Here is a 13,933-nt window from a genome sequence, read left to right as displayed (position 1 = left end):
AAATAACGTAGAAAATGTTTAAATAGCAATCTAAACCTAGCTAATTAATAGAAGCTGAATTAAATAAAATTTTCAAACCTAATTAAGAAAGGAATTATATGAAAATAGCAAGAAAAATAAAGAAAATTCTGAATCAGTAACTTCCACACCAAATTTGAGCATGAAAACAACTTCAACGAGTTCTTGCCGGCTGACACCCTATACAATTTAGTCTATAGAACATACTTGTAAAATTTAAGTTTGATCAAATAATAAGATTAAAATTTATATCCATTTCCACTAGCAAGATTTCTTTTTAGATTTAGATATGTCAATCTAGTCTGTAAACCTACATGCTAAACATTTCATATCAGTTATATGCACACCACGCCATATTTTCACATACTTTCTTGTGAAAGTTAATGCATGCAGAAGTATATAATTAATTTAATATACTTCTATACAAATATGATTGCATATTCCTAAAGAATTGGTACCACACCATGTAAATAGAATATAGGCAAGGAAGTTAGGTAAAATCTCATTTTCCTAGTCCTCTTGCTATAATATAAAGTATCAATTAAAAAAACCTGGACATTAATTTTAATTTAATGAGTTTTCCTCCATCTAGTAACAAACGATAAGGTATCTATATATTTGTATGTGTTTGAGTTCTGAGTTTCTACAGATAAGGTATCATCGATCATCTCACTTGCTTAGCAAACTGGTTAAGTTTCAAAAGCCTAAAACCTAATCCAAAATGTTAGAATTTTCTCCTACTGCTTTGTTTTCAACATTTGGATGGCCCTTAGAGGAACCCATAAGCCATGAACAAAACTACAGCTTTAGAGATTGTGAAACTCCAGGGTCATTCACTCACTTCCCTGCATCTCATGAGCCAAATATAAGAGAGCTTGATCGCTCCACCTCATTCACGGCCTATAGTGGAAGTGGTGATCCTAACATGGTTAAGAAGCTTAACCACAACGCTAGCGAACGTGATCGTCGCAAGAAGATCAACAGTTTGTATTCTTCACTCCGTTCACTTCTTCCAGCTTCCGATGGAATGGTACTATTCTGAGTTAACTCTAAATTCAAATTTATTAAATAATATTTGATCGCATAACCCGGCTTGATCTAATATTCCATTCAAGATTTGAATTATGAATTAGACAGGTTAGCTCTTTTTAATTTTAAAAAAAACATTGTATTTATTTTGATTTTTTTTTTAAAAAAAATCAAACTAAGTTTTTAACTGTATTGATTGAGTTTAATTAAATTAACTTTTATTTGGTTTAATTTTAAAATTAGGTTAGATAGATTCTAAATATATGTAACAACAGGATGACCCTCAGACTTGTTGAATAGCCGTGCCTAAATCCTCTAGCATTTTGAATGTCTCTCTCTCTCTCTTTGCATGCTAACTTTTACTTCTGTGATGATACCATTGTAGAAGAAATTAAGCATACCGTCCACAATATCACGTGTGCTTAAGTACATACCGGAACTTCAACAGCAAGTGGAGAGACAGATCGAAAGGAAGGAGGAGCTTCTATCAAAGCTATCTAGGCAAGATGAGTTAATTCATCAAGAAAATCAAAGAAAAGACACCATGTATAGCTCTTTATCATCGGTATCGGCAAGCCGGCTTGGTGATAGAGAAGTTGTCGTTCAAATTTCCACTTGCAAGGTCCTTAAAAGTCCAATATCAGAAATCTTGCTTAATTTAGAGGAAAATGGACTTGTTCTAATAAATTCTTCTTCCTTTGAGTCCTTTGGAGGCAACGTCTTCTACCATTTACATCTTCAGGTATATATTACAAAATTTGCTCACGTACGTTTTATATACGTGTCCCTTTGTTTCTGTCTTTCTTAAAGTTTAGATTCTAGCTAATTTATTTTGTGGATTAAATTACAGGTCATGGAAGGAAATTGCACATTAGAGTGCGAGGCTTTGAATGAGAAGCTTTTGTCCTTATGTACGAAGAGGGAAACCTTTTTTCTATAAAACTCAAGGGTTTCGATCCATATTCCAACTTCATGTTCTAGTTACATGTGTGTGTGTGTGTGTATCACATTATACTAATTAAAAGCTAACTTAAAAAACTAAATATCCAATCCTAACTATACAATTCTTATAAAATCTATAAGAAATCTCAACTGATTAATTTTCTCTTAATATTTTTACTTTGATGGTTCAAAATCTCCCACCAACATCCCCATGCAATATTGTGTAAGGAAATAACAAGTTAATTAACAATATTTTCCCTCTTCATCCCATATTATTCTTCCAATATCCATATGATGATAAAAAGTATAATTTATTATTATTATTTTTCGTTTCGTGAATGGGATAAAATTTGTTTATTAATAATGAGAAAGAGGGATACACGAGTCATTAAGCAGGTGGCTAGAAAAGATTAGAAAAACCGAACCAATAGCAACGACAACAGCAACAGAAAAAGTTGGATTTATATGTTAGATTGAAACAAGAAAACTGATTACTATTTTACTTGTCGTTTTTTTTTCCTCTTCAAATTGATTACAAGATTTTATTTTCTATAATTTGTAAATAAATGAAAATTTCATCATTTTGCAAAATGAACTAAGACTTGTTGCACGTTTGTGCTCCACGTTGCGGTGTCGGAATTAAGTAGTCGCTCCTAGTTGATTAGTCGAGGGTTAGTAGGACACTCAGATAAATTAATTTTATATAAAATTACAGGATAAAAGACTGATTATGACTAGAAAAGATGTTAACACCTCTAACACGTTTTATTTAAGATAAACTATATTGTGTGGTCTAGATATGATTTAAAGGTGTTGATGAGTTTCTAACTAATGGTCTGTTTATGGCTCAGAACAAAAATTTATGCTCATAAATAAATCTGTTATTTTGAATTTATAACTGGCTTATATGTCCAACTAAATTTTTATAGGAATAATCCATGTAGATACTCTGATGGATTTCATCTATCATGGAAGGACAAAGTGTTTTCTAAAACTCATATATTATGGTAAAAAATACTTTTAATTAAAATCGGTAAATATCCAAAATAATTTTGAGAATTTTCTAATCAAATCCTAGTGTTTAAATATCAATCTATTGGTAGGTGTGTCATTTATAGTAGAATGGTGACAATTAATCTTCAATAATTAAAATATTTTGGGTCATTTAAATATTGACCAAATACTTAAGAAATTTTATAAACTTATTGTAATTTTTTTAAAAAAATGCATAGAAATTTTTGAAAAAAACAATGCTAAAAAACATTTCCCTTTCTTTTTATAAATAAAATGTATTTTTTTTTTGTAAGGATTGAGTTATATGCTACAAGAAAAAATTATATTTTTTTGTTTTGTTTTTGTAAGGCTATGTTTGGCAAAAACCCCTTTTAAAAATAACCAAAACTATCAAAATAAATGTAGGGAGTGTTTGTGAGACACACCTTTAAATCAAAAAAACATTAGCAAAAAAAATCATTTCATCCATCCCATCTGCCATATAAAAATAAAAAGAGTTTAAGCACATAAGCCCTTAATCAATGGGCCAGGCCCCAACGACACCTGATCTTTTCTTTTTAATTTTTGCCTTTCTAATTTCTTTTTTTAAAATAATTTTTTAATTTAAATTTAAATTAATACCCTTTATCTTATTTTATTTATTTAGACTATATGAAATAACAGTTATTTTTTAAATTATTTTGTATGCATTTAATTTTTTAAACATATTATTCTAATTTATTTATAGTTTTTTTTATTTTTATGTTTTATATAAATACATTTTATTGTACGGAATTAAAACATTAGACATATATTTTAATAAATTTAAAAATTAGATACTAAATGTAAAAGTACATAAATTCAAGCTTCAAAAGAACTTTATTCCCTAAAAAAGGTTCGATTAGTTTGAAAAGTAAGATAATACAACAAATAATAAAATAATCATTTTGATGATTTATTCTAAATAATAATAATAATAATAATAATAAGCATGTCCTACTTTATCACGATATATATAGAACAATATAAAGCTAAAGGGGTTGCAAACAGACAATGCATTGGTGTTGAATTTGAAGAGCAAAGCCATAAGTAGTGGCGATTAAATTCTTATGATGTGATATTTGATAAAAAAAAAAAAAAGTGAAGTGACTATGTGTAGATTTTTAATTGGTGGCATTACTACCTAGACTTATCTTGTCGGGTGAATCCTTACTTTATGTCCTTAAATCAGTACTGAAACATAAATGATTTTTAATTTACAGCACTAATTTTCAAAGATGATAGAAATTTTGTGGTGTGACAGGTCGGCTGATAAGGAGCACTTCATAGCTTTAAATGGAAAGTCAAGGATTTGCTTAAACAAATTGTCATGGTCATTAAATTGTTCATCCATAGGCAGAAGGTCAGTTGTCTTTCATTCTCTATTGGGGTAATTATTTTATACGAAAATAAATTAGATACTATATTATTTTTTATGTATATAAAAATCAAATTTAAAAGTAATTTGTAATTTATCGTAATAAATTGTACTTTGCTGCATGTCAAACAACAATATGTTATTTACAGAGTTACCCAATCGTCCTTGTGCTTGATATTGTTTTTGTTTACCCCTCCACACTTCATAATTCTCAATTAATGTAAAGGCCACTCATGCTCCCACTCAGTCCCAAGTCTCTAAATATTTTTATTGCCATTCCCTCTCCATGTAACCCACTTGAAGATTTTGTCTGCACAAGAGTAGGGATCTAGACACAGAAGTCCACCTAGCCACTACAAATCTTTTCAATAGCAACCCAACACCCTCCAAACAATTTTATATGACTCTCTCCAACCTTACCGATTTAAGCTGAAATTTCATAGTCTCGACCCCACCAGCTCCATTGAAAGGGTCCCCATCGACACTCGTTTTTTCTCATCGATTCATTGATTCTTGACATGCTTGGATTCCTTAAATGAAGTGTCTATTTTTGTATCTTTTAGCATCCATAGCTTTTGCGTTCTTCAATTTTTGTTTGCTTTCCAAACCCTTTTTTAGGTAACTATTGACGGGATTGTTAGAGCCATAGCCGTGGCCATAAAAGTTCAAATAATCGTTAATTTTTTTTAAAAAAAACAGAACCCATTTTTATAGTGGATTAATCTATAGTGGTTTTTTCCGTTTCTTGAACTTTATTTCTTTATTATTTTATCTTTATACTTGATTTTTGTATCAATTTACGTTTTATAGTTGATTTTTATTTACATTTTACTGTATGTGCGAGGTCTCCCAGAATGTTTTGTTCGTAAAAATTGAAATATACAACATTAGCTTCTCAACCTTTAATTTTTTTGTATGTATATATGGTTTTTATTTTCCATCTATATATTTTTGTCAGCCCCGGTAACAAAAAAAAATAAAATCAAAATCCACTACTAACGATTGACATTATGAAGTTATTGAAATGGTAAATTCATGTATTTCAGGAAACAATAGAAAAACTGTGCACATATCAACCTATGTACAGTCAGTCAAACGCTTAGGCCTAGGACTCCGATTTGCCAAATTGATGCGTGCTCAAGTTTTGTCTATAAGTAGCTATGATGAGCCTAGGTCATGACTTGGATTGAACTTTGGTACAAGGCACTCACAAGTTTTGTCTGAATCACGCATGAATGCACAGAAGAAGTGACTACTATCGATATTTATAGAAGTTGTTTCGGCTTCGAAACATGTAGATATTACATTGTAGGTAGTAGCATATAGAAAGAATTCAAGTGCTGTGTTCTTTTCCTTTTCCCTTCTCTCTTTTATATCTTCTTTTGACTGGTTCCTTCGATTAATCATGAAAGGCATCCACAGGAGATGCATATAAATCAAATCCAATATCTCAATGAAGATTTACTTAAAGAAAGAGATTTATAATTAGGATTTGAGTTGCTTTGAAGATAAACTTTGGAAATCTCCATGCCAGACCAAGATAAAGATATGGCTACGATATGAACCTATGAAAAAATGAATGACCCTAGTAATGATCATATTTATCTTTTCCTCCCTCTTTTAGAGAGTCCTAGAACCAGGAGTAAAATGTTAGTTTCCTCCATGCAAAAAGCATACATCTTTTCGAATCCTTAGTTGATTACGAAGCAATGTCTTAATCTTATAACCAGATGCAAATACAGACAAATTAATAAGAGAGTTGAAGGTTGTTGAAGTTTCATGGATTCAGTGCTTGTAGTTGATTGATGGAGTAGACTTCAATTGTTTAATCAGTTCACGCATGCGATAGTCTAATTAATTAGGTTCATGTAATATTTACTCCTTGTGATTGAAAACGAATTCAGGCTCATGGTCAAAATCTTCCCCAGTCATAATTTCCTTAAACCGCCTTGGTACAAATTGGTTTTTAGATGGATAGATTGAGAGATGCATGCATTGTATATGGGTGCCACTCATCATAAATTTAAATTTAAGGGGTTTAAAAAATTACTGAATACTAAAAATCCAACGATCTCAGATAATGTGTCTAAATCTTTAACGGGTCTAACAAACTCCTGAATATTCAAAAATCCACGATCTCAAGTAATGTGTCTGGGCTCAGCTCCCATACATTTAGTCTTGGGAAATTAAGAACCCAATCATCATGGGTTCAGCTTAGGAAAAGTGCTCATCCTCTATGATTATTGACCAAATACATTTTGGATCTTAATTTTTTTTACACTTTTACATGTATAAAAAATCTCTCAAAATCCTACCATATTTTCATCTCATAAATATTTGTGTAAGAGATATTTATCCCTATTTATTACATATGTAAGAGATATTTACCATTTATTAATGTTATCAAGACAAAATGACTCTTTAACTCGTTCACTACATAAAAGGATAAGATTTATGAGCTATAAATATCCCATAAATTTTTTAAGCTTCAAGTTCACAATATCCATTCTTTACTTTACATATATTTTCAGAGCATCTCTCTCTAAAATATCATTTTTTTTCTCTTTATAAAGATATTTACTTAAGTATCCGAGAGTCCCTAGATCTATAAAAAAGGATCATATACAAGTATCAGTCACCATCCACCTTGACTAGAGAGAATAGATTAAATTGTTTGAACCAAGAGATTAACCGATTATCCAACATATAAATATTGTTTCTAACCTATTTGGATTTTTTGGGACATTATCAATTACGCTATATGTGGAAACTGATAAAAAAAACTATCAATTGTTCTTCTAGAATTGGTTTATTGACATCTCTAATTACCATCAATATAAATAAACAAGGCACTCTTAGAATAGGACGTATGACTGACCTCCCTACCACAACGAACAATTCTACCCAACCAAACTTCCAACAAATCAAGCTTTGCCATCTCAGCAAGTCTTACAACCTATAACAACACTCCTATTAGAAAGGATTGATCAAGGATCTCTTTAGTGCTTTAACACTACTCTTTAATGGATAGGAATAATTAAGGTTTCCCTATTACAATAACACCACCTTCCAAAGAACGATTTTGAGACCTCTCTAGTGTAATAACATCACTCTTCAAGGGATAAGTGTGGGCCCCCTTATAAAATTTTCTAAGTATGGACATCAATATAGGTATGTCATTTTCACCCCTTATAATTTTTTTTTTTAACTATAGTTGTTGTCATGGGTTCCTCTCAAAGGGATAGACTTAGTCTCTCTAGTACAATAACACTACTCTTAAGGGGATTGACAAGGGGTCTTTCTAGTGTAATAGCACCACCCTCCTTCGATTCCCTTCAATCATTTAAAAGATTTTCTAAGTACATGTTTTACCTTTCATAGGTTCCCCATAGCCACTTAAAATTTTTTTAAGGACCAACTCCATCCTCTATAGGTTCTTCTTAGCCTTTTAGATTTTATTTTTTAAGTATATACTCACTCTCATTGGGTTTCCCTCTGCCCTTCTAAGATTTTTATAGGTATGGGTATTGACATAGCCTCGTTCCTTTCGTCCCTCATAAATTTTTCTAGTTATAGGCATTGATATGGGTTCGTCCTCTTTGCCTCTTAGAAATTTTTCTAAATATAGGCATCACCATAGTTTTCCTTTCAAGGGATGTACTTGGTCTCCTTAGTATAATAAAATCACTCTCTAAGGGATTAAATAAGGGTCTCTCTAGTGCAATAACACCACCCTTATTAAGTTTCCTAAAGCCTCTTAAATTTTTTTCTAAATACAAGCCCTATCCTTTATAGGTTTCCTCCACCATTTAGAAATTTATAAGTTTAGGCTCAGCCTTTAGGGGTTCCTTTATGTTTTCACCTTCAAGTATGGGTTCCTCCATGGTGACCTTCTATATAGAAATCTTTTCAACCATGGTGCATGCCCCTACTCACGTGCTCTCTGGTATGTTACCTGAGGTTTCTACCTCTCTTTTTATACAAAGAAAATTTGATAAACTCATTATAGTAACCGATATTTTTATAAGTTCTTGTTTTTCAATATCATAAAGATTTGGAGAACTACTGGTAAATCTAAATTTAATGGGCCTAAAAAACCCCTGAAAGCCCAAAAATCCACGGTCTCAAACAACGTGCCTAGGCCCCACTCTCATGAGCTTAACCTAGAGGAAGAATTTAGCTCCCATGGGCTAAACCTAGGGGAAGAGCTCAACCCCCATGGTTACCGACCCAATATTTTTGAATTCTACTCTCCTTACACCTCTAGGTGTGTAAAAATCTCTCAATAACTTACTATATTTCCATCTCATTAATATTTGTGTAAGAAATATTTATCCCTTATTAATGCACATGTAAGAGATATTTACCTCTCATTAATACTATCAAGAAAAAATGACTTTTTAGCCCCTCCACTACATAAAATAACAAGATTCATGAGTTATAAATACCTCATGAATCCTTCAAACTCCAGATTCACAATTTTCATTCTCTACTGCACATATATTTTCAGAGTATCTCTATTTAAAATATTATCTCTTTCTCTCTCTACAAAGATATTTACTTGAATATTTAAGTGTCTCTAAATCTATCAAATAAAACTTCTAGTTGCCTTGGCTTACCGGGTAATAGGTATCAACTACTAGCCACATTGGTTAGGAAAAATAGATCAGATTGCTAGAATAAAAGAATTAACTAATTATTCAACATATAATTCTTATTTCTGAACTACTTAGATTTTTTAGAACATTATTACTCATAACTCAAGTTGCATTGTGACATCAAATAATGGGTCCGAGATAGAAGCTCAAGATTTATCAATATCTAGCACGCTGGCTTAAACATGCACACAGACACAACACTCACCCACATGAAAGCTAGAGGATGATCGATCATGTGTAGCTTAGATTCTGTGCCTGGTGCCTACCGCATACCTGTATGTTACCCGGGCCATGACTGTCGAATACGCAATATTGGTTGGTAATCTACTAAGCAACGAAATGTATTAAAGGAGAGGTCTATACGAACCGGCCAATAGTTCATAATCCTATGAGCTGTAGACTAGAAAATCAAAGAATTAATAACTACGTGTAGTCGTCACTAGTTAATAAATCATATCTTAATTGGAATCTACGTGTTTGTTTTATCATTTCAAAAATATTTTTATTTATTCAAAGTAATTTCACCATTAAAACAATAAAAATAAAAGAAATGACAAAAGAATTATAAACCTTCAGGTCCGTTTGACAGTGTAGAGTATGTGATATAATTAAAACTGTTATTTATTCTGACTACAATTTTAAAAGTATTAATTAATTAATATACACCATAATTTTATATAAATCTCAATAAAAAATTTCTCTTAAAACTTTAGTTAATTATGAAAATAATATAATTTATCTACTTTTTTAAAATTATAACTACAAAAACTTCTACACTGGCAAATATATACGAAATCGAATTCCTGCGTCAAAATCTCGAAAATCAGTATAAATTTAAAAGGAACAAGAAGACAACAATGAATTATACCAGATCATCAAGAACCACTAGTTCTAAAAAAATAAAATTATTTGAGTGTACTGTATACGTTTTGTTGATTCAGGACATAGGGCCGGGGCAACGATGCTAACTAGCACGATCCATAACCCCACTTTCTCAACAAGTCCACAAATAGCAGTACTTTCCAATTTCTTAACGCATAATTCCTTTCAATTCCTTGTATTTTTACCAAAAAAAATCTCCATTTCAGATTTTTATTCTTGTTTTCTATCTCCTCTCCTCCTAGAAAATACATTTACAAGAAAGGTGGGGAAAGATGTCAAGGCATGCATGTTCGATCATCAACATCTAGGTACGTGATATATATTCTTGGAGAGATGATCAGCGCCTACTGGTGAATTTCATGTTCAGATATTTTAGGCTGGTATCAATCATGGTCATGGTAGTGGTAACTGTTTCCCTTCTGGTACTGCCACTGGTTTTGCCACCATTGCCACCACCGCCACTTTTACTTCTTTTAGTTCCAGTCTTGATCATGGCCGCGCTTGTTTTCCTAGCTTCTTCTCCGCAAAAGTACCAAGTCATATAGCACCCACCACCATGGGATCATACAAAATCCATTTTCTCTCTGCAACAATAAAGCATGGTCGACTAAAGACTAAAGAGTCTTGCCGATACATGGATGAGAAAAAATATCCAATATCTTGTATTATATCTCAACTATGTTCTCTCTCTTCGAGAAGCCATTGCTTTTTGAAGATGACACTTTACTCTCCTTATTTTTTTTTTATTATTATTTTGATTATAATTCTTTTTTCTTATTTAAAATATTGTAACTTAGTGTGTGTGTAGATGCATAAGAGGATATATATTTTTTTGTTGTATCTTTTTATTATATGAAAATGAGATCAATAGCAGAAATGTTAATAAAGATGAGCTTTAATCAACTTCTTAATTTTCCAAGTAAATGAAGTGGGGATTAGCGGTCTAGAGAATACAGAGACAGGAAGACATAAAATGCATGCTTGTGTGTGTGTGTGTGTATAAGAAGACATAACATGCATAGCATACTTATATATATTATTATCCTTCAATAATAAATAAAAATCTCTTAACATCCTATAATAGGAAGAAATTATAATTCCGGTTGTAGTGAATAATTCCTTAAGAAATTCCACATCTTAGTAATTGGGCTATATTACCACATCTTAGTAGGCCCAGCTTCCACATATTAAGGTTAGAGAATAGTTCCTAAAGGAAATCCAAGCCCATCAAATTGGGTCAAAAGTAACACATTATAAATAATAATAATAATAATAATTTCCTTAACAATATTACTATGTCCAAGACGCATATTATTACTCATTACAATAGTATAATTATTATATTGTTCTTTGACCATTTTATCTTTTACTTTTGTTTCAGAATTTTTGTTTTTTTTACTATGACATAAATATTTTTTAAAAATTATATGAGGTTATTTTAGTAATGAATTTTTTTAATATACAATAAAATTACTTATATAACCGTTGAATAAAATAATCTAACGTCTTTTGCACAAGGGTATTTTTAAATTTTTATATTTGATAGAACAATATAATTATTACGTTACCCTTATCATTTAAATTTTTTAGCCTTGACTTTAAGGATTTAGTTGTAATTTTATTATGGTTTGTTTGTTATTGTTGTTTAGTTAAGAATTTTTGGTTTTGTACAAATAAAAAAAATAAAAAAATTATTGATGCATGTCTAACAAACGCCAGCCGCTCCGCCACCTCCTAGCGACGCATGTGATTGGCTCCGGTAATTATAACCATAATTCTTCCGTATCATTTGATTAGTCTTGACATCTTCTTCTTCTTCTCTAAGTGCCATATTTGTGGTAGTTTGACCCAAAGTTGCTTTTCTTATTTTTCTTTTCCTTCTCTTTCTTGAATTGCATGTTGTTTATGCAAAAAATCATATTAGCCCTTCAATTTATTTTTTCTTTTGATTCAATCCATCTTCTCTTATTTGCAACTATTTTATTTATATTGATTATTTCTAATTGGATTTTATTTTTGATTTCATCCATAGTCATTTGATATTTTTTATTTGTTTTTAAATTTGGTCCTCGTTACTTTAACTGTTATACTTTTTTTCTTCCAGTTTCACCCCTAGACATTTATTTCGTTTAGTTTTTATGTCAAATTTGATCTTGATTCCTTTAATTGCTATTTGTTTGTTAATTATTTTCTTAATGGATTAGTTTTTTACAATTCCATCCCTAAACATTTAATTTCATTTGATTTTTCCCTAAACATTTAATTTTATTTAATTTTTATGTCAAATTTAGTCCTATTTTTTTTAATTTGCTATTATTTATTTATTTTTCTTAGACCTCATTTGTTTGTTGGAAAGTAGTTTTTTTTTGGAAAGTGAATTTCGGGAAAGTAAATTATTTTCTGATGTTTGGTAGTGTAATGGAAAATAAGTTGGAAAACACTTTCCAGTGTTTGGTTATGTAATGGAAAATAAGATGGAAAATAACTTATTAATGTTTTTATTTTTCTCAAGTTTATTAAAATAATGAGGAACAAATCTTACAAATTTAAAAGTTGAATGAGAATGAAATTGAAAAAAAATATAATTTCATAAATTATCTCAAATAAAATAAATAATAATCAAAATAATAGAGATCAAATCTAAAAAATAAAAAAAATAAAAGATGAAGAATTTAAAATAATAATAATTAACATTTCATAAATTATGTCAAATAAAATAAGTAACAATCAAAAGAATAAGGACCAAATTTTATAGATAAAAAATTTCAATAAAAAAAATGATAAGGAAAAAGCAAATAACAATTATAAAAATGAGAACCAAAGTTAATATAAAAATTAAATTTTAAGAGATGAAATTGAAAAATAAATATTCAAAACAAAATATATATAGCAATCAAAAGTTTGAGAATCAAATTTGATATAATCAACAAATAATATGACATTTCTAAATTTTTCATAACTTTCAGAAAGTATTTTCCGCTCAAATTTTCCAGGAAAACACTTTCCTGGAAATCAAGCCAAATTTTCCTTTGACTAGAAAGTATTTTTCGTTGACCAACTTTCCTAATGACAAACAAACACATGAAAGTTTAGAAAGTGGTTTTCCGGAAACCACTTTTCAGGAAACAAACATAGCTTTAATTTCATCCCTTAATATTTTTTTGATTAAGAATCTTGCTTCTTTGTTGTTTTAGGTTTGCCTTTAATGGGGTCACCCTAATCTCATAATCCGGGTAATAGATCTGAAAAATTAGCCCAAGTCAACTTTCAACTTTTTTAAAGCATTTTTTTGAACATTTTTTTTGCTTTTCTATTTATAGGATCATTTCAATTTCATGTCCTGGATCATGTGTTTGATTTGTTGACCCAGGTCGACTGTCGGGTTCGCTCAAGATTTTTTTGTTATTTTTTTTTTGCTTTGACAAGTTTTTAAAATTTATATTTTTAAATTGGCTTATGATAAATTTTTTGATATAACCTATATTCAAGGTTTCATAGGTTGTAAGGTTTTTAAGATTTAACCATGTTTAGGATATTTGTCCAAGTTTGTTTAGTTTTTACAAATGTTTTTAATTTCACACCTATGATTTTTTAATTTTTAAAATTTGATCATTATTCTTTTAATTGTTATTTATTTTATTTGGGATTATTTATTTTATTTTTTTCATTAAATTGATTCCTCATTGGTTTTTTTTTTTTATCAAATTTTATCCTCATCCTTTTAGTTACTTTTACAAGTTTTTTTTATTAACATTTTTCTACCTATATCATCTCTTAAAATTAAATTAGTTGAGAATTATGCTTCTTGATTGAATTTGAGTCAAATATTTCACAGGATACGACTTTTAGAGATTAGACTAAGTTTAAGAGATTTTTTGAGTTTGCCCTGTTTCTTCCCTTTTTTCTAAGTTGATGTTTTTTTTATTTTTTTATTTTTTAGCTTTTTTTTGTTATTTTTTTGGTTTAATTCTCTCTCTTTTTTTTTTAATTTTGT

The 13,933-nt window shown here is 29.9% G+C and overlaps 1 protein-coding gene across 1 annotated transcript; it reads left to right on the top strand.

Annotated features, from left to right (window-relative positions):
* Positions 1–694: 694 nt before the first annotated feature.
* On the top strand, positions 695–1,987 carry LOC133689477 (transcription factor ORG2-like). Its single transcript, XM_062109335.1, has 3 exons — positions 695–1,048; positions 1,433–1,789; positions 1,898–1,987. The coding sequence occupies exons 1-3, from the start codon at positions 740–742 to the stop codon at positions 1,985–1,987; spliced, it is 756 nt and encodes a 251-aa protein (XP_061965319.1). The 5' UTR covers positions 695–739.
* The last annotated feature ends 11,946 nt before the right edge of the window (positions 1,988–13,933 follow it).

This window comes from Populus nigra, chromosome 3 (genome assembly GCF_951802175.1).
Source record: "Populus nigra chromosome 3, ddPopNigr1.1, whole genome shotgun sequence".
In the NCBI taxonomy this organism is placed as follows: domain Eukaryota; kingdom Viridiplantae; phylum Streptophyta; class Magnoliopsida; order Malpighiales; family Salicaceae; genus Populus; species Populus nigra.
The sequence above is the reverse complement of the archived record's forward strand: the minus strand, read 5'-3'. Positions and strand labels throughout refer to the sequence as shown.